Consider the following 18,417-nt stretch of genomic DNA (forward strand, 5'->3'; position numbering starts at 1 on the left):
ATGTAACCCTAACCCTAGCACTGAATCGCGACCGATGTAGACGATCAAGAATTCAAATGATAATCATGATCAACATTCAACGTTTCCACATGTGCGTACAATGAAACGGAACGGGTATAGAATGTAAGTATGATAGATGTAACATAATCAAGGGTCTGGCCATGCGTTATGGTATAGCGTTGCATCATTAGTGGAGCATCATGTATGGATGCACATTGCACTCTCGATATAATCAGCGGTGTCATGAATGATTCCCAAGAGATACACAGCAGATGAGACTAATAATAGGCGACGGAAGCCGTAAGGCATAATGCATGTAGAAGCATAGGCATCGTTACACGGGGTCCAAGAGAAAACAAGGAAAGGTATCATGAAACTCCCATGATGATTCGGATAGCATCACAATCACGGTTTTCCAAATCTCACCACCCATGTCTCCGCAATAGTATCACTTCCAGGTAGATGTCTCTTTTTCTGAAATTCTTCGTCCTTCTCCAGCCCCTTAAACATTGGCGTGTCTCCCAGCCAATCAATTCTCTTCAGTCGTTTATCCTTGTCCTTCTCTTGCCTCGCCTTCGCAGCCTTCTCGATCGCTTCTCTCCGTGTCTTATCAAGAGCCACGATTGCCCACTCTGAGTCTTCGATGTGCTTTTGTAGCATTTCATGCAATCCCTCAAAGATCGCGCCGCATGTGACTACAGAGCCGGCAGGCGCACGGATGACCATTGACCAAGGGAATGCCTTCGAGATGATGAGGATCTCGTACGTAGGCGCCACGAATGCTGGAATATGATAAATTTGTTGCCATGTAGATAACATAACCCCTTCCCGAGCGGGCTTGCGGATATCGTAGCGCACGTAGGTCATGTCTGATGCAAGGGTGGGGTTGAGGCTGGGCCATTTGGATTTTGGTTGTGAGTGTTCGTCTATAGGTGTGCAGAGAACATGGTCAGATTATAGGTGAGCAATGGAGATTAGACGGCACATACAGTTGAATCCTTGCCATCCTGCTGCTTGATACGGCGGCTGGTTGCGGTAAGAGGGGGGGACATATACATGAGGGTTGTATTGTCCTTGGTACCAGTTGGTAGGCCAACCATTTGGATAGGGATTCATAATGAAGCGTGTGGTATATAATCAGAACATATGGGATATATTGCGACCTTTATAGGTCCGTAGGGGCGTCAATCTGAGTTGACAGAACTATAGCCGACAACTCCCGAAAGTGTAGGTTTCCGTAAGTCTTCTACAACACCTCGGTAGAGAGTCGCATTGTCCGGAGATGACTTTGTGCGCCGCAATCGCTCAAATCAGGAGACGCAAATCAGAGAGGCTAAGCCAGGCTGAGCAATATCGCCAAGTAAGTTAGCGAAGGCGGTGCCTGTATTCTTCTGAATCATGTGATGTAAAGCAAATTTAAAGCACTGCAACCTGCAAGGGGTAAAGCGCTTAGCTTCGGGTTTCGAGTGACAGTGCACACCGCCCATAGCGGTCCCATTTGGAATTGAGAGCGAAGGCGCTCAGAACCTGGAGGCGATGAAACTCAAGAGAAGCCGATTTAGGCGCGTTGTCGACGGATGCTCGGGACTCAGTCGAGTACCACCGCTGAGCGCTGAAGCTGGATTGAGGTGGAACCCGGCCGTTCGACTTCGTCAACTTCGGATCTCCCAAGAATTCCGCAGCAGCTGTGCACAGTCTATGATACGTGCTCGTATAACAAATAAAGATCCCCGTTGACATGCCAGTGGCTGGGCACCCTCTCTAAGGTTGACAAAGCAAAGTTCATGTTTGTGTAAGACTGCTAACCAATGACAAATGTTTTCGCGCACTGCGCGGAGCCGGGTGAACTGACGACTCGATGAGAAGGAAGGCTTGTGAAGATCAGCTACTTATAGATGACTTTAAGGCTTGCCAGGTATACGCGTGGTGTGAGATGTATCCGAGGCGTGTGAAGGAGTTGAAGAAGATCATTAATATAGCGCTCGTCCGTCGCAAACGTCAAAGGGGCCCAATGTCGGCTAAGCTTTCATTAGCTAGAAGCCCTCGTTGATGAGTCCCCTCACCACAAATACTTGATACCCTAATAGGGCCTAATGGGGCTCGTCGCGTTGTCTAAATGGCAGAGCACAATTGGCTAGCAGAGAACCGATAAAGGATTATGTAAACCCAGATATTATATTTCTGCAGGCAGGCGGTCAGCGCGTGATTCAACCATTAATATTCAGTGCGTCTTCCCATCTCTATCTACTTTTTAAATTTTTGCTTTATCCCCCCACCATGTCTTTCGCCGCGATTCGTGCACCACTTCGCAGGCAGGCTTTGTCTGCATCCTTCAAAAGGCCTCAGCTGCGCACGTCTTCCTTCCGCAAGTATTCAACGGAAGCTCCTCCAGCAGCCAAGTCCAACACTGGTCTCTACGTCGTCCTTGGTGCCGTCGTTCTTGGTGGTGGTGTTGCATACTACTTGTATGACTCATCTTCGGAGACGGCGAAAGTAACTTCCAGTGCGCTGAAGTCTGCAGCTCAGACAGCAAAGGTTGCCACAAACTTTGTCCCGACTAAGGAAGACTACCAGAAAGTTTGTTCTAACTTTTCTGTGGATGCTAGCTGGAGCTTATCTTTTGTGTTTCAGGTGTACAACCGTATCGCCGAGGTGATTGATGATGCTGATGACTACGATAGTACAGTATTTAAGCGCCTGGTTTGGTTCTTGCTCTCATATTGTTTTCGTAGATGGCTCTTTCGGCCCTGTGGTTGTCCGTCTGGCATGGCACGCCTCTGGCACATACGACAAGACTACTGGCACTGGCGGAAGGTCAGTTCTTCCTGTAGGCCGATTAGAAGCCGCCTTATCATTGACGTAATAAAACGCAGCAATTATGCGACCATGCGTTTCCAGCCCGAGTCACTTCATGGAGCTAATGCGGGTCTTCACGTCGCCCGTGAAGTGCTAGAGAAGATTAAGCAAGAGTTTAGCTGGATCAGCTACGGTGACTTGTGGACGCTTGCTGGTGTCGCTGCTGTGCAGGAGATGGCTGGCCCAAAGGTTCCTTGGAGGCCTGGTCGCATTGATGGCTTTGAATCCCACGTACCCCCTGATGGCCGTCTCCCTGACGCCTCCCAAGGGGCGCCGCATATCCGGGATGTATGTGATTTTATTTACAATCAAATGCAAGCTGACATTCAGGCCAGATTTTCTACCGTATGGGGTGAGCCCATTTATGTGGCAAAATTCTCGGGAGACTGACACCATACCTGCAGTTTCGACGACCAAGAAATTGTCGCTCTCTGCGGTGCCCATGCTCTCGGCCGTTGCCACACCGACCGGTATAGCCTTCGCTGTATTTTCCCTTCTGTTACTGATTCAATTCTATCCAGCTCTGGTTATGATGGACCTTGGACCTTCTCTCCCACCACGTTCACCAATGACTTCTACAAACTCTTGTTCGATGAGAAGTGAGCATATGGTTCCCTATTAAAGGAAGAAGTGCTGATACATTGTTGGGACAGGTGGGTGTGGAAGAAGTGGAACGGACCTAAGCAGCTTGAGGACAAGAAGACCAAATCGCTTATGATGCTCCCGTATGTTGCCTTAAGTATGCATCGTCAACATTGGCTGAAAGTTTTCAGAACGGACTACGTTCTTACACAGGACAAGAGTTTCAAGAAGTATGCAAAGGCCTACGCTGACGACGTTGACCTGTTCTTCAAGGAGTGGGTCACTTGATAATTGGTGCATTCATATATTAACACAGTCTTAGTTTCTCTGCCGCTTACTCCAAGCTCCTCGAGTTAGGTGTCCCTACCCAGCAGTTTGTCGCCTCCGAGGCTTGGATTATGCAGACTGTTGACGAACAGACGTCCTAAGTTGTGCATAGAGCAATTTAGCATGGAAGGTAGATTATGTTACCCTGCTTCATCTTACTGGCCACAATATCGTATATCTTGAGCTTATAAGTACATGCAGTACCTTGTACGTACTAACGCCTTGTGGATTGACTCTTAGGTGCTTTATTCGTAGATAATTGATATGATGAAGTTTTTCGTTTCTCATATATGAACATAGCAACAGTGGTCAAACCGTTTTGCCACAATTAATAAGTAGATGACGTTCTAGAGTGATGAGATCTTGAGAGGGTAAGTACGGTGATCCCGCGCTAGCGGCGCTCCTTTCTCCTGTGTGCTCTGAAACGGTCACGTGTGGAGCCGTGACGTTCCTTTTAGTCAGTGGTAACTTGTCATCTTATCCTCAGCTAGTCACTCTCACCAAAGATCAAACCGTTAATGGCTGCCACTTGGGCGACCTCAAGCCAACCAACTATGCCCCCCGCACAGGCCATGACTTACACCATTTCCGGATGCTCGGAGCACAGCGGGAACTACGTCCCAGAAAACATATTGGTGGACACTCCACAGGACCCAACAAGTAGATGGAGCGGCGCACAACAATTACCTACAGCGAAGCAATGGATCCTGCTGAAGTTAGAAGCACTCAGTGTTGTCAGTTGAGTAACTGCTGCGTTTCATGATCTCGCACGCGCTGACGTACTCCGCGCTTGATGAAATGAAGAGAGTATAACATTTGGAAAGGTGACGCCGACCAACCTTGTCATCTATGCGAAAACTAAGTCTGGTGGATGAAGTTTCACAGGAGTATGTGAGCTCACTCCTTCGACATCCAGGCTCTGAACAAATTCAACAGAACATCCTTGCAACATGAGGGAGTTCAGGGTTTATGTAGGCCTGAATCCACACCATATGGTGCAGGCGCTGCACACTCAGCTCAAGGACGATACGGTATCCGAAACATTTCCTTTGAAACATGTGAATAGCGAGGGCATTTTTTTTCCGACACGGTACATCAAGATCGTACCAGTTTCGTAAGCGGACATGTTGAATTGGTTTGTTTGCGCTAAATCTGTACATCGGTTAGAGCGCATGGGATGAGCTTCCATATTTCAATCTGGTATGTCTCTGTTTCAGGCATAGCCGATCCTCTATACGTCGACAATATCCGCTCGCGATACGAGGAGGTTTGATACCCCACTTTTATCACACGTATGTTCGCTAAATAAACAATTTTAGTACCGAGAAACCATAGTGCTTCGCCACGTGCTGAAGCACTTGAGGCAGCGGAGGTTGCTAACACCATATCAAAATATCCTGGCGCGCTCGAACATTCAGGTGGAGCACCCTGTCGTGACAGCCTTGTACTTGAGCCTCGTTCTTCAAGGGGCTTGGACTGATTCCGAAGCACTTCTGTCCGAAGCATCTTCAGCTGGCCTTCTGGATGCTTATATCCAATTTTGTCAACCACACTCGCAGTGGAAACGTCTTCACGGTGTGGACGCAGACGGTGACGCACCGAGCAAACGCGGTGGCCATGCAATGGCACTCGACCCTGAAAATGGCCTCATCTACCTCCTTGGAGGCTGGGACGGGAAGAAAAGCCTGGACGATTTCTGGGTGTACGACGTGAGTGCTGAGCGATGGCGCGTAATAAGTCATAGTACATCTATCGAGAAGAACGGACCTATCGCTAGGTCTTGTCACAAGATGGTTTATGATACGAAATCGGGGTGCATCTATCTCCTGGGTCGACTTGGCGATGGAGATATCTTGAAGCCGGAGGATCATCAAGAACTATTAAGAAGAGCGGGTGAGATACCGGACGGGTCTAGGTCTACTCCATACTGTTCGGAGTTTTACCGGTATCATACACGAGGATTGGATGTTGGGAAATGGGATTTGTTGTCATTTGATACGGCGGTGAGTGGTAGAGCTGACTTTGCATGTTTTTAAAACCGATGATGCTAGTCCTCCGGTGGCCCACCACTCATCTTCGACCACCAAATGGTGATGGATTGTGAGGCGCAAATATTGTACGTTTCCGGGGGGCGGGTTGTCGATGGCGATTGGGATTCGCCGAAGTACTCTGGCATGTATAGTTATAACGTCCGCACAAGCAAATGGAAAATCCTACAGCGAGTATTGTCATTATTGGCCCTTTTTGTCATTCTCATTGCGTCTGCAGACCCCAACCTGCATTGTCAATGGCATCGTCTGTACAGCCGCCCATCTCGCCCCGCTTCGGTAAGTCTGTCTCGTCTCATGTTCATAATGCCCAGCATACTGAAGAAGGATAGGTCATTCAATGGTTCTCGACCCAATGTCGCACACTCTTTTTATTTTCGCGGGGCAGCGTGATGACAAGTATCTGTCCGACATGTACGCCTACGACATCGCAAGCAACACGGTGACGGAATTGTTCAGCAATTTCAGCACAAGTGGGGGTCCCGACGCATGTTTCACTCAGCGGGCGATTATCGACGGACGGTTGAAAGAGATTTATGTGTATGCAATCGATCCCATTTCTACCTAGCTGCTCTAAACCAAGCACTTCATCTAGATTCTGTGGGCTGACTCGCGTGCAGCCCACCTGTGCGCTTACTAGCTTACGTGCCGACACGCCAAATTGGGTGTATCAGTACGTGCACCCTTCCAAACCCGGAAAATGGACAAAAATATTGCCCGAAGTGATGCAGGAGGGCGGAGAGCCTGCCGAAGTTCCTCTTCCACGGTATGCACATCAAGTAGTGTACGACGAGGGGATGAAACGCGTATTTATGCATGGCGGAAATGCAGGGGAGGTGAATGAGCCGGTGGAGGATGTGGAGACGGAGGTAGAGGGAAGTGGGGATGACGAGCGTCCGAGGAGAGGTGATGACGATCGTCCGAGCAGGATATCGAAGGAGATGAGGCTGGATGATTTTTGGACTATGAAGCTATTGAGGTGAGAAGCATTGCTGTAGTTGCTCTATGGTATTGATGACCTGTGCGCTTACTCTTCAGAGCCGCACCCGAGGAAATTATTAGGCGAGCAAAATACCAGATCCGACAACAACAGTAGGTTATGAGCCTCTTCAAAGGGATATGCTTATGGTGAATGTGTATAGGTTCCGAGAAATGTGTGAAGAACAACCCGCAGTTAAAGCGCTACGCTTTCTGCAAACGCAAGTGTCTGCGGTGGTGGACCACACAAACCCAGAGGAGACGAGTGTGTTCAGGGCACTCCTGGGGCATCTCTTCTCGACTCCAATTACCACTGATGATAGCTCCGTAGAGTCTACAAGCACACCTAAAGAAACTACTACAAGTCTTCTCGAAGAGCCACCGAAAAAACGTTCACGTCCGAACACGCCCGACGAAGCCTGGACGAGTCGACTGGATGATGAAGATGAGGACGAGATGCTTGATGCGAGCACGTCAACCGCTGTGACCTCTAGTGGACAGAAGCGGCGGCACGCAGTGCTTTTGATGGAAGAAGATCCCGTGGAGACTGCGTTGCGGGACGCTTCGACAAAGCCGCTGTCACCTGAGCGGTTCAGGCAGCGTACAGAGGTGTTTGAGAGTTTATTGCAGTTTGTGGGAGAAGATGGGAAACAGCCCATGGGTTCGCTTTTAGATATGGTTGATGCAGAGGATGGGATATGAGGTTGGTGGTGTGTGATTGACACCTTTTTGTTCTGTTTTCGTGTTTTGAAGTTGTGGATTTGTAGGTTGTTTCTGATAGGGTTGATTTAGAGGCCACATACGTTTGGCATGTTGTCAAGATTATTTGAAAGTTGAACGTTCTGAACGTCGAGATCTGAGGGTTCTGGACGAATTCGACACTCCGTACGTACGATTGAGGCAAGCACCCTGAGCGGTCAGACCGACCAAGCATCTATGCTCTGGTTAATGAACTATCCTCCCTTGCATAATATTCAGCATTTTTTTGGATTGCATGTCCCCCATGCAGATTCAAACAAAACATATTGTTGCAGGATAGTAACTCGTCTCTTGGATGAAAGGTGACGTCATCGATTAGATATTGCAGCTGTGAATACATGATCTTTCTCAGACTTCATGAAGCTTCAAGGTCGTCGGCTGCTATATATATACGTTAACTCGGCTTAGCAGAGTGCGATTTTGACGCGCAGGTAGACAACTTCATCCGAGATTTAGGGCGATGCGCGGGTAACGAGTTGATTTGTTTTTGCGGTACATCTATTGTTGCAACACTCTTCCACCAAGATACAAAAGATAATTTGTGTCTATTTTATTCAAGCAAGCACTTTAGGGATGCCCTGTGCGTTTAGCAGTGCCTCACTGTCGCTCAAAACCCGGGGGCCGTCACCTACGCGGGTGTGAATAAGCCCTTTAACAGAGCCCACCTCCCATCGCTTAGCAACAGCCTCATTGAATCCCTCCGGTAACGCAGCCTCTACTTCCTGTCCTCCAATGACGATCTTCTCTGCTTGGGGGAAGTAGTACAGAATAAGCTGTGCTATCTCACGGACATTGGGTGTGAGCGCATAGATAACGGCGTTTGGGCCTGCATCATATGTGTAAGCAGCCTTGGGCTGATCTGAGAGCCGGTTGTACTCGGTGATGATGGCGATAATGGCACGACTGACATCGTTCATATAGAAAATGGGAGGGTAAGTGTCAAGAGCGACAGCGTGGAACTGGTTCGAGTCCCTCATGGTGATCTCCGCAAAGTCACCGAAACGCTTGTCTGCGATGGCACTCTCGATGTCTGCCATGCGGGAGGGAACGACGTATCCGATGCGGTGCTGGAGAAGTGCGGAAGTAACGACGGTGCGTTGCATGCCACTGGTGCTACTGGTGCCTTTCTTGGCATCGTTGACGACGCAGATGAGGGCTTCCATCTCGGGCCAGTGGGATTCTGGGGCAACTTGACGGGCTTTGCTGTCTAGCCCGGTTACGTCGTCGCTGCCCATATCCCAGGCGACGAAGCCACCGAAGAGGGAGCGACATGCGCTACCGGATCCTCGACGGGCGATAAGGCTGAGTTCTTCAGGGGTTTGGGGGAGGGCGTAGAGTTTGGCAAGTGCATATACGAGGGCTGCAAAGCCTGAAGCGGATGAAGCAAGACCCGCTGCGGTGGGGAAATTGTTAAATGAACAAATGTGCACGTTGAAGGAGGCGATCTAGGTATGTGTTAGTGATGTAGTGTGAGGGTCTGTGGAGAAGCCGCACCTTTGGTTGATCTGGATTTGCTGCCTCAAAGGCTGCACGCAGACGCTTCATTTCGGAGATGCACGTGTGGAGACGACCGCCAGGTTTGATTGGATCCACCTTGCCATTGAGCCAAAGGCAATCAGCAGTAAAGGAAGGATCAGCGCGTGCAGTGGTTGTGCTCCTGAGGTTATCCTGGCTCAGAGTAACGGAGAGAGAGGAGTTGGTGGGCAGGATGAGCGACTCATTGCGCTTTCCCCAGTATCTACAATCATATAATAGATTAGATCTTGTCTGAGCACATAAGTAGTATTAGTGATCACTTTATGCAGGCGATGTTAACTGGTGCAGATGTTGTTGCTTGGTAGATGGACATGGTGGAATGGGAAGAAAAGTTGTTGCAATAGAATGGTGTCTTATAAGTTTCAATAAAAGCACATCGTACGAGCATCCATAATCCTTATTCGCGATCGAGCATATTACTTTAGCGATTAACGGTGGCTGTGTACACTGCAAAGACATGAGTGACCCCGGTCACGCCGTCCGTCGCCGGCGTAACAGTGGCAGTGTCCCCTGGTCGAGCTTTTGACTTGAATTATTGTTTCGTCCATTCCACCGACTTCACTGACGACGACGACGAGCACGACGACGACAGCAGCGAGCAAGATACTTGTCAAAGGCACTTAAACTGTCTCTCTTATTTTGCTTATACTATCGTGTAATTCTGACGTCCGACGTGTAGAGGTCTCATTACAGTGCATATTTCCTGCGTGTGATATTGTGTTGGCCCAGATGCGATGTTCTACCCTTCGCAGTCGCCCGCAATCTCACACAAGCTCGCCCACCCACACCATGTTAATGTTCAAGACCAGTCCCCTTGGTCTCGAAATGTCAATCACACACATACGCATCACCCACAGCAGAGCATAGGTCCACCTCCACCATCCCCAGGTTACCCGCTCTATACAAATGGTGCTGTGAATCCTATTCAACATCACCCGCATCATCCCCTTTCACACCCCCCGCTCCCTCCCCACCAGCACCAGAATTCTTTGTCTCATTACCCTTCTCCACCCAATGGTCACATCCACCCGCAGCATATGGGCCAGGGTTCACCAGGAAGCGTTGGCAGCCAGATCATAACACCCCATTGGCAGCAGCAACTTCTGAAGTGTGAGGTATGTTGAACAGCACTCCATTTAATTTAATCTTATAATACGTCATACAAAGATGATCAGGTCCTCTCGGTCTTCACATCACCGTGCCCGTGCTAGCGCAATGGCATCACGCACGGTCATTAAATCCGCTATCCCTATCACAAATCCCAACCTTGTCAAGCCCAGTACGAGCACAAATGTTGACATCACAGAATCCTCCTCGAAAGACCCACCCGGAACACCAGCTCTATCATCCACCCCTGCCTTGAGTGCCGCCGAGAGCTCACCAGGCGTCGCAAATTCTGTAGTCAATCACCCATCATCCACTGTTGCTCCTATTGCCGAGGCCCCGCGGCCTACTGCCAAACCCCCACAGAACACCTGGAACTCCCTTGACATGGGTGGCATCAATATTAAAAACATCCCACCGTCTTCTGGCCTCTTCAAGTTCACTTTCCTCATCAACCTTTATCTCAACCACAATGCCCTCACCTCTATACCCGCCGGAATTGCGAAGCTCCGTCACCTTGAACTCCTCGATCTCAGTGGAAATAACCTCTCAACAGTTCCTGCTGAGCTCGGCATGCTTACCCAGCTGAAGGAGTTATACTTGTTTGACAACCATCTTGTGACCCTGCCAGCTGAACTAGGCAGTCTGCATCAGCTACAGACAATCGGTGTCGAGGGGAATCCCATAGACACGTCTCTGAAGGCCATTGTGCAGAAAGACGGTACACCCGCCCTCATTTCTTACCTGCGCGACAGTTGCCCTGTCCCATCTCCTCCACCAGAGCGTCTTTGGAAGTCCCTCATTTCGTCTCAAGAGCGGGAGGCCCTTGCCGCAGATCCTGCCACAGAGACGCTCAGTGCTCTCTGCTACAACATTCTGTGTGAGAAGTACGCGACGGAGCGGTTGTACGGATACACACCTTCATGGGCACTCAGCTGGGATTATAGGAAGGAATTGATATTGACGGAAATAATGAATTACGATACCGACTTTTTGTGCCTGCAGGAAGTGGATATCGCACAGTACGAGGACTACTTTGTGAAGCATTTGCAGGGGCAAGGGTATGAGGGAATTTACTGGCCAAAGAGCAGGTATAAGACGATGAGTGATGCAGATCGTCGGCAGGTTGATGGGTGTGCAACGTTCTACAAGGCAGACAAGTGAGTGCCCTCTTTGTGTTGACCTGAAGTTGACATTATTTATCCATTCTATCAGGTACTGCCTCATCGAACGTCACCTCATCGAGTTCAGCACCGTCGCAATGCAGCGTCCCGACTTCAAGAAAACAGATGACATGTTCAACCGTGTACTAGGCAAAGACCATATTGCCGTTATCTGCCTCTTTGAGGTGAAGGAAACGGGCACTCGCATCATTCTTGCCAATGCTCATATCCACTGGGATCCCGCCTATCGCGACGTCAAGCTCGTCCAAGTCGCGCTTCTCGTCGATGAGATCGAGAAGATCGCTGCGAACTTTGCACGGATGCCCCCGAGGCCGGATACACCCCGCGCGCCCGTCTACAGCGATGGAAGCAAGATCCCGCTGATCATTTGCGGAGACTTCAACAGCGTTCCGTCTTCGGGTGTATATGAGTTCCTTACGAACGGGAGCTTGCCACCCGACCACCCAGACTTTATGAGTCACCTGTATGGGCGGTACACCACGGATGGGCTGCGGCATCGTTTGGGGCTCAGAAGTGCGAATGCGGCAGCGGGTGAACTCCCGTTAACGAATTATACGCCAAGCTACCAAGGCGAGATCGACTATATATGGTATTCGACTGCAAATCTAGCTGTGAATGCGGTACTGGGAGAAGTGGATAGAGGGTACTTGGAAAAAGTGGTAGGGTTCCCGAACGCTCATTTCCCATCAGAGTAAGTCTCCTCTCTGTCTTTTTGGATATAGACTTGTTTCCTGACATGCTTTGATAGTCACATATGCATCATTAGCGAGTTCCGCGTGAAGCCTCCAAGACCGCCAGCCTTGCTACCAACGGCGTCTTGAACAAGCTAGTAAGCATCCAAATACATCATTTATCGTCTCATTTCTTGTACGCACATGTATTTGGCGGTACATTGGTTCTACATATCGGGTGCACACATTACATATTCATGATATTCTTTTTCATGTCCAAGTTTCTTTGTTGTTGTCGTCGTACGTCGTTCTTTCAAGTTTCCGTACGATTTTTGTTTTATCCTTCTGTCTTTCTTTTTTCGTTCTATTTGTTTTTCTTTCTGGTGTTCATTATAATGTTGCGCCTCCTTCAAATTACATACATACATACGACATACAACAAGCTTTGTAGCATGTGCTGTACGGTTCTTTGTGTATGAAACGGCTATTCCCTCTCTGCTCCTTGAAATATTTATGATAGGCTGTACCAAATCAGGGTGTTGAGCAAATCTAAGAATAGTTCCGACCTAGACCATATACTTTCAAATCTCTATCCCGGGCTTGAGTTCACCATCTTGAGAGTTCGTGTCTTGACTATCGACATATGACTATGTATGAAACCCGTTCATGTATCATATTCCCGATGGCAACGCGAGCAATTTGATACGGTTGTGACATCGGCGGGCAAAAGCGCGCAAGGTTAATGTCCTAGAATCAGTCCTCCGAGCTCGGGGCTTATAATTAAGGTGGACAAAGCATGAACTTGTGACAACCAAAAACATGATACCTGATGCACTCCAGAGGCCTGACATTTGAACTGATTGAACTAAAAGAGAGACAGACGATGGTACTTCGTACTGCGCCTGGAACCCCGTTATGGATCCTGCTCGATTAAACATCATGGTACGATTCGCATGCCAAAAATTTGATGTATAATCCCCATTTGCAAATGCTGACGCTCGAGGCACTGCGAGTTTCGTCTGTAAGCATACGAAAGAATAAGTATGGCGTTGTAGATGCACAAACATGTTCTACACAGTACTGTACACTGACAAGCGCTACTGCCTGAAAGGCCTTGCCATGGAGAAGCCATACCTGAATTTCGTTTACGGCCTCTTCCAATGCTATGTGGTGTTATCAGCGTACGACAAACGGGGAATGAACATAACAGACCAGAAGGGAATGACGGTTCCTCCGGAACGGAAGCTGAAGTAGCTTATCTAGAGTTATAAGCCAAAATGGAACACGTCAAAAGTACTCGAGTTGGAAACCAGCCAGATCGAAGTTGAGGTGTCGAAATGGCGATAAGAACGAATACGTGCTTGCTACGCAGGTCGAGAAGGCCTGAGTCTCGGCCCTCGATCAAATATCCCAGTAATTACTTTCAGTGCTTTCCGCCGGATAAATGGGGAAACGCCGAAATCAAGACTCTGGTGCGTAAAGAAGGAATCAAGGAGACCAGAGGGGCTGTGGACTCCGTGTCGGGTGGAGAAGGATTGCCACTCAATCACCATTGTGAGAGTTCAGACAACAATTGGGTTCCAATATCAGGGTACGACAAATGACCAATAAAATAGGTACAAACCAGAAGGGAACGATAGTCCCTTGAGAATGGAAGCTGAAGAAGGTTACTTAGAGGTCACTCGTAGATATAGATTCAGAACGAGATGGCTCACATGCTGATGTCGGAGACTAGTTATATATTAGCGGCACGTATAATTTTGAGTTAAAAAACGACAGGGCCTAGCGAGGCCTCGACCACTGATACTGGACATGCCGATCTTCCCTTTTAGTGATCTTGACACCGAAAATGAGGCGTCTGGAACATTTTGAGGTTTGGTGCGCCTGTACAGCAGTGGTGGGAAGGAAAAATACATCAGATACAATTCAACACTGCCCTATACTTCCTTTAGCGAGACTCCCGCTTTGCCTACAATAGATCATGATTGCAATGTGCCCAATTGGAAACCAACGAGGGACATATAAGATTTTCTGTCGGTGGGCCAACGCCTAACGCACACGAATATTTCTATACGAAATAGCGGTGCCATCGCATTATGCATGACCCGCCGTTAGATAAATTGTTCTAGGGTGCCTACAATCAATTACAATACAACATTCCAAGATACTAAAAATGCAAACCACATGTACAAGACTGCTCCATGTCTCCACAGCAAAATCAGAGCACTGTCTCAAGCCTTGTACAATGTATCCAAGAACATCGTAGCGACCTCGCTGACCATATCTGGACCGACGGGGCTGGATTGTCCAAGTCCTGAAAAGAGTAGCAGGGTCAAATTATATATTCAACATGATCGTGACCATTGATGACGGCGGAAAGGGGGAAAATTATAGGACAAAAAAGCAGACGCGAGTTGTGGAGATGGTTATCAAGGCACAAAACTCGACCACAAAGAAAATTAATCAATCTTTGAGACGTACCGTAGAGCGTAACCATTGTCCCCTTCCCAGACGGTGCCAACTTGGCTTGCTGCACAGAGTCCTTGAGATCTGCGATGAAGGTATCAACGAGCGGGAGCGTAAGGCGCTTTCAGATAAGCACATGATTCAGTCTCCATGGGTGCGGAGAAAAAAGCAGGAAAACCTACTGTGCATGCGATGTGTACCGCATCTGGTCCGGTCAGCGCATTGAGATGCCAGCCTTTCTTCGACATCGCATCCCCGACCTCGTGAACGTTCACCTCAGGAGACTTGGACCCGAATGCGACGACAGAAGCGGGCGGGGAGCCAAGCACATATAGTTCAGGGATGTTATTTGTAATGGTGTTGGCAATCGTACGCGCGCATGAAACAATTTCGCGGCAGGACTTGAGATAACCACTAAGAAATGGGCTCAAGAATTACAAGATCAGATCGAGGGAAAAAACAAATATACGCACTCTGATCCCATGTATTGCATCGCTGCCCAGGTTCCCGCGATCAACGCACCAGGTCTAAGTACACAGAAATTCAGGCGCAAAAATAAGGGATCTAGGAATGAACATACCGGGAACCTGACAAACTCGGGCTGGCATAGACTCCACCTACAAAGAACTGAAGTTGGTAAAAACGTTTACCAGACTGTCACGAACCTGTCCAGTAAGGTGTGATGTAGTATTGATGACGTCGTAATGCAGCATCACGGTACATGATCACAGAAGATCCCTATAGGATCTGGTAAGCATTTACGAGGCGCACATGGGCGAAGTCTGACCTTGGGTGCAAACCCATACTATTATGTCATTAATATCTTCATCGATTACATGCAATTGAATTATATGATGACAACTTACCTTATGAGTATCACAACTGATACTGGTAACTCCACGGACTCTGAAGTCGAATGGACTGAGTTTATACTTTTCGCCTCCGTCTTCTCCATCAGAAAGACCTGCTTTCTCGAGGAACGGCACAATGAAGGATCCAAGGCAACAGTCAACATGCAGACCAATATTACGCTTTGCAGCTAATTCGCCCAAAACAACTATATCGTCTTGATTTCCATCCGGGAAATTTACAGCTGATCCTACAAGCTGCGCAACAGCGTTCAATACTACCGCTATGATAGAGAAGATGCTTACAAGAATTGTGTTACGGTTGCTATTGGAAATTATCTGAGTAACATATCCATGACGTGGCAAGGGACACTCACATGGCTCTACGAACGCGTTTAATGTTTACCTTTCGAGTTACTGGGTCTACTGGAATCAGGTGCACTTTTACTTTCATGTACGCTGCGCCTTTGTCAAATGCGGCGTGTGCGGTTGCTGGAACAATCCTGTGATATCGACATTAGGATTAACTCACATCTTACGAACCGCAACACCCACATCTCAGGCTCCGTAATACCCTTAACTTCTCGTGCCCAGTCTCTGTAAGTTTTGATAGCCATGACAATAGACTCGGTACCGCCTGAGGTCATGGTACCAGCTCCATCCGGGTTGTTATACATCCGTAGGCACATTGAGACAATCTCAGCTTCCATCTTGCGGATAGCAGGAAAGACGTCCGGATGTAAAGGGTTAGAAACTGTATAACGCTCGAAAGCAGCGACAATAACTCTTGACAGATCATCCCCCCCATCTATTTAGAAGGTGAGATAGGGAATGACTGTGGCAATTGACGCACGGTAGACTGCTCCTGATAATTTCCCATGTTTCCAATCAGCATGTGTGCCCAATTCGCCATCCATTTTTTCCATCTCTGCTATTATCCACTCCATGGATTTCCCTTCGTCTGGGAGAACGAGATGCCGCGAAACATTGACTCCTTGGGGTACGAGCTTTCCCTCAATATCCAGTCTTGCCTTGTTCAATTGCTGCTGAACGTCCTTCTGCACTGAGGGTACTTTCAATGCTAGCAGTAATACTTGCTGTCTTTCGGTCAGCTTTCATAGCAGTAAAACTAAATGAAAGTCACGCACTTTGTAGGTCCATGTCCAGGAGTCTCTAATAGAATCAGTTATGCCTCGAGCCTGGACATGCCTGCAGAACTTGAGGGATTGAGTTATGACGAAATAAACGAAAAGTGCTGTCTTCGCTGTCTCGTATGGTGTCCTAGTCCGTAGGAAATCCCTAACAATCACCGGGTCTTGCAGAAAGAGCTTGACGGAAGACATTTTTGGGTTGAAATCGACGTTTCCGTGGTAATATTAGTGTGAAGGTAGGAGAGCTGTGGAAGAGTGTGAGTTTCGCCAACCCGCCAATTACCTCACATTTATATTAATACCACCCTCAGCCGGCAAAACTATATTAATTTGGCAAGTGCTTCCGAACCACCAAGTTTATAACAATGAACAACATGCGGATGGTATGACATTTGCATCACGAAGCAAGGATCACTGAATAAATCCATTCAAGCTTGCGGAAGAGGAGGAGAACGACGATGGGACTGAGGTTACATGGGGTGCGTTCTGAGTTTTTGACACTCAGGGTGCCAGTGGATTGAGTGCTTTTAGAGGATCAGCAGCGTATCAACACGTTCTCCAAACTGAATACTCGTCTCAGGAGCATAGAGGAACGACTCGAGGAACTGAAGGTGTGTTGACAAACTAAACACTTGTTCAAGTCTCATGATAGCTTCCAGCAAGAGAAAGAAGCATTAGATGACCTCTCTACAGAGCTCGAGCTCACTGACGAGGATGAAAGTGTGCTGTGCGTTTGAAGATCGTGCTCGCGCAAGAAGAAGAACTAACTTATCGGTGAACCAACAGATACAAGATCGGCGAATCTTTTCTTCACCTACCTCAACCCCGCGCGATGAAACGACTTGAAAAGGATCAGGCAGCGTTATCTGCTCAAATCTTGGACCTATCAGCAGGGGCGGAACAATGCGAAAAGGAGATGAAGGAGCTAAAAGTTACGTTGTACGCCAGGTTTGGCCGCGCAATCAACCTCGATGAATGATCGGTATCAGCGTAAAGTATCACTCAGACATCGGGATGATATCACCCTCATCGTAGCCTTTTGATTCGCGTCATGCAGGTCAGCTACATCTGTATCTCATGGGATATAACTGCAGCACCGTCGATCTGTCATAGGCATGTGTCTTCACAACAGTACACCCATCGCGAACTGAGTCCGAAACGAGGATGTGATGTCCTGCATACACGATTTGCTTGCAGTACCTTGGAACTGTACGAGTGCGATTAGGAATATGAATACTGATAACATCATCAATAGTCAACTGTCGACAAATGGGGCAACATTCATGCAAAATAAGACGGTCCGTGCTAAGGATTCTAGGTCTACCAGACGGCATTCATATCTCTGTCGTCCTTAAGCCTGAGCCGGCCTATCGAATGCTCCCATCGAGTCCAGTCGGTAGTTGGCTTCGCAAAACTCTGTAGAGAAGCGCATCATTCACCTGAGCTACCGGTAATCTCCAGCCCTGAGGAATCGACATGTCCATATGCCCTGTGCCGCCATACGAGTCTGCTATAGCAACTTCGGTTATCGTTTTGCTGACAAAGCTAGATGCCTGATAGGGGTCTCGAGATAAACCGACGGGGCCAGCTAAATCAAAATGACAAGAATGCCAGCGCTAGCCAAGTATAACGGCGATGGAATACCTGCTCGATAGTTTCAAGACTGGCAACAGCCAAAAAATCCGAGGTAACTACTAACGGCTGTCACAATCTTTCCTGATTGGTTGCGCATGGTGACGCCCTGACAGGACCAATGAACGGGTGGTTTTTCTGTCGAGTCTGGAGCTTAAAGGACAATGTGCTGTTAAACCGATTAGAGAGATATTAAAGCAGGCTCCAGGTAGTGACGGCTTCCAGAAGCAGGCAATTCATTGCAAGCCCATGAGGTCGGGATACAGGCACAAGAA

General features: G+C 48.3%; 7 protein-coding genes across 7 annotated transcripts; 4 read left to right on the top strand and 3 right to left on the bottom strand.

Moving 5' to 3' along the window:
• Window positions 1-80: 80 nt before the first annotated feature.
• On the bottom strand, window positions 81-1,360 carry F5147DRAFT_616535 (uncharacterized protein). The gene is made up of 2 exons (XM_041432544.1): window positions 990-1,360; window positions 81-926 (listed from the first exon to the last, which is right to left on the bottom strand). Exons 1-2 carry the CDS (start codon window positions 1,114-1,116, stop codon window positions 406-408), a joined length of 648 nt encoding a protein of 215 aa, XP_041289807.1. The 5' UTR covers window positions 1,117-1,360; the 3' UTR covers window positions 81-405.
• Window positions 1,361-2,142: 782 nt separating this feature from the next.
• F5147DRAFT_709126 (heme peroxidase) lies at window positions 2,143-4,113 on the top strand. Its single transcript, XM_041438174.1, has 10 exons — window positions 2,143-2,577; window positions 2,632-2,680; window positions 2,733-2,814; window positions 2,874-3,144; window positions 3,192-3,208; window positions 3,261-3,326; window positions 3,378-3,455; window positions 3,510-3,581; window positions 3,630-3,713; window positions 3,761-4,113. Exons 1-10 carry the CDS (start codon window positions 2,278-2,280, stop codon window positions 3,864-3,866), a joined length of 1,125 nt encoding a protein of 374 aa, XP_041289808.1. The 5' UTR covers window positions 2,143-2,277; the 3' UTR covers window positions 3,867-4,113.
• Window positions 4,114-4,253: 140 nt separating this feature from the next.
• On the top strand, window positions 4,254-7,698 carry F5147DRAFT_709135 (Muskelin N-terminus-domain-containing protein). The gene is made up of 13 exons (XM_041438175.1): window positions 4,254-4,503; window positions 4,570-4,589; window positions 4,643-4,652; window positions 4,702-4,879; window positions 4,933-5,032; window positions 5,085-5,768; window positions 5,817-5,983; window positions 6,034-6,092; window positions 6,146-6,353; window positions 6,409-6,792; window positions 6,852-6,905; window positions 6,956-7,501; window positions 7,559-7,698. The coding sequence occupies exons 1-12, from the start codon at window positions 4,284-4,286 to the stop codon at window positions 7,491-7,493; spliced, it is 2,622 nt and encodes an 873-aa protein (XP_041289809.1). The 5' UTR covers window positions 4,254-4,283; the 3' UTR covers window positions 7,494-7,501; window positions 7,559-7,698.
• A 315-nt stretch (window positions 7,699-8,013) lies between these two features.
• On the bottom strand, window positions 8,014-9,502 carry F5147DRAFT_709139 (GHMP kinase). The gene is made up of 3 exons (XM_041438176.1): window positions 9,347-9,502; window positions 9,045-9,288; window positions 8,014-8,995 (listed from the first exon to the last, which is right to left on the bottom strand). The coding sequence occupies exons 1-3, from the start codon at window positions 9,472-9,474 to the stop codon at window positions 8,105-8,107; spliced, it is 1,263 nt and encodes a 420-aa protein (XP_041289810.1). The 5' UTR covers window positions 9,475-9,502; the 3' UTR covers window positions 8,014-8,104.
• A 104-nt stretch (window positions 9,503-9,606) lies between these two features.
• On the top strand, window positions 9,607-12,601 carry F5147DRAFT_709143 (Endonuclease/exonuclease/phosphatase). The gene is made up of 5 exons (XM_041438177.1): window positions 9,607-9,713; window positions 9,766-10,201; window positions 10,254-11,350; window positions 11,406-12,065; window positions 12,123-12,601. The coding sequence occupies exons 2-5, from the start codon at window positions 9,821-9,823 to the stop codon at window positions 12,193-12,195; spliced, it is 2,211 nt and encodes a 736-aa protein (XP_041289811.1). The 5' UTR covers window positions 9,607-9,713; window positions 9,766-9,820; the 3' UTR covers window positions 12,196-12,601.
• A 1,436-nt stretch (window positions 12,602-14,037) lies between these two features.
• F5147DRAFT_709150 (PLP-dependent transferase) lies at window positions 14,038-16,770 on the bottom strand. Its single transcript, XM_041438178.1, has 13 exons — window positions 16,508-16,770; window positions 16,213-16,456; window positions 15,915-16,167; window positions 15,737-15,862; window positions 15,666-15,684; window positions 15,378-15,617; window positions 15,299-15,316; window positions 15,177-15,249; window positions 15,092-15,128; window positions 14,985-15,038; window positions 14,694-14,925; window positions 14,527-14,632; window positions 14,038-14,359 (listed from the first exon to the last, which is right to left on the bottom strand). Exons 1-13 carry the CDS (start codon window positions 16,700-16,702, stop codon window positions 14,277-14,279), a joined length of 1,680 nt encoding a protein of 559 aa, XP_041289812.1. The 5' UTR covers window positions 16,703-16,770; the 3' UTR covers window positions 14,038-14,276.
• Window positions 16,771-16,793: 23 nt separating this feature from the next.
• On the top strand, window positions 16,794-17,529 carry F5147DRAFT_315011 (Prefoldin subunit 4). Its single transcript, XM_041429184.1, has 5 exons — window positions 16,794-16,893; window positions 16,944-16,989; window positions 17,042-17,121; window positions 17,170-17,237; window positions 17,297-17,529. Exons 1-5 carry the CDS (start codon window positions 16,876-16,878, stop codon window positions 17,487-17,489), a joined length of 405 nt encoding a protein of 134 aa, XP_041289813.1. The 5' UTR covers window positions 16,794-16,875; the 3' UTR covers window positions 17,490-17,529.
• Window positions 17,530-18,417: the final 888 nt, after the last annotated feature.

This window comes from Suillus discolor (assembly GCF_016758755.1).
Source record: "Suillus discolor strain FC423 chromosome Unknown F5147scaffold_51, whole genome shotgun sequence".
Lineage (NCBI taxonomy): Eukaryota > Fungi > Basidiomycota > Agaricomycetes > Boletales > Suillaceae > Suillus > Suillus discolor.

Excerpts from the sequence above, each read along its gene's own strand:
- F5147DRAFT_616535 (XM_041432544.1), bottom strand. The coding sequence starts at position 1,116 with ATGAATCCCTATCCAAATGGTTGGCCTACCAACTGGTACCAAGGACAA. Across the intron at positions 927-989 it reads AGGATGGCAAGGATTCAACT|ACGAACACTCACAACCAAAA; the intron begins GTATGTGCCGTC and ends GCACACCTATAG.
- F5147DRAFT_709126 (XM_041438174.1), top strand. The coding sequence starts at position 2,278 with ATGTCTTTCGCCGCGATTCGTGCACCACTTCGCAGGCAGGCTTTGTCT. Across the intron at positions 2,681-2,732 it reads TGATGCTGATGACTACGATA|ATGGCTCTTTCGGCCCTGTG; the intron begins GTACAGTATTTA and ends TTGTTTTCGTAG. Across the intron at positions 3,456-3,509 it reads AAACTCTTGTTCGATGAGAA|GTGGGTGTGGAAGAAGTGGA; the intron begins GTGAGCATATGG and ends TTGTTGGGACAG.
- F5147DRAFT_709135 (XM_041438175.1), top strand. The coding sequence starts at position 4,284 with ATGGCTGCCACTTGGGCGACCTCAAGCCAACCAACTATGCCCCCCGCA. Across the intron at positions 5,033-5,084 it reads TCCGCTCGCGATACGAGGAG|TACCGAGAAACCATAGTGCT; the intron begins GTTTGATACCCC and ends AAACAATTTTAG. Across the intron at positions 5,984-6,033 it reads AGCAAATGGAAAATCCTACA|ACCCCAACCTGCATTGTCAA; the intron begins GCGAGTATTGTC and ends TTGCGTCTGCAG.
- F5147DRAFT_709139 (XM_041438176.1), bottom strand. The coding sequence starts at position 9,474 with ATGCTCGTACGATGTGCTTTTATTGAAACTTATAAGACACCATTCTAT. Across the intron at positions 9,289-9,346 it reads GTTAACATCGCCTGCATAAA|ATACTGGGGAAAGCGCAATG; the intron begins GTGATCACTAAT and ends ATATGATTGTAG. Across the intron at positions 8,996-9,044 it reads CAAATCCAGATCAACCAAAG|ATCGCCTCCTTCAACGTGCA; the intron begins GTGCGGCTTCTC and ends ACACATACCTAG.
- F5147DRAFT_709143 (XM_041438177.1), top strand. The coding sequence starts at position 9,821 with ATGTTCTACCCTTCGCAGTCGCCCGCAATCTCACACAAGCTCGCCCAC. Across the intron at positions 11,351-11,405 it reads ACGTTCTACAAGGCAGACAA|GTACTGCCTCATCGAACGTC; the intron begins GTGAGTGCCCTC and ends CCATTCTATCAG. Across the intron at positions 12,066-12,122 it reads AACGCTCATTTCCCATCAGA|TCACATATGCATCATTAGCG; the intron begins GTAAGTCTCCTC and ends ATGCTTTGATAG.
- F5147DRAFT_709150 (XM_041438178.1), bottom strand. The coding sequence starts at position 16,702 with ATGTCTTCCGTCAAGCTCTTTCTGCAAGACCCGGTGATTGTTAGGGAT. Across the intron at positions 16,457-16,507 it reads CCTGGACATGGACCTACAAA|CAAGTATTACTGCTAGCATT; the intron begins GTGCGTGACTTT and ends ACCGAAAGACAG. Across the intron at positions 15,863-15,914 it reads GGTATTACGGAGCCTGAGAT|GATTGTTCCAGCAACCGCAC; the intron begins GTGGGTGTTGCG and ends TCGATATCACAG.
- F5147DRAFT_315011 (XM_041429184.1), top strand. Across the intron at positions 17,122-17,169 it reads AACGACTCGAGGAACTGAAG|CAAGAGAAAGAAGCATTAGA; the intron begins GTGTGTTGACAA and ends GATAGCTTCCAG. Across the intron at positions 17,238-17,296 it reads GACGAGGATGAAAGTGTGCT|ATACAAGATCGGCGAATCTT; the intron begins GTGCGTTTGAAG and ends GTGAACCAACAG.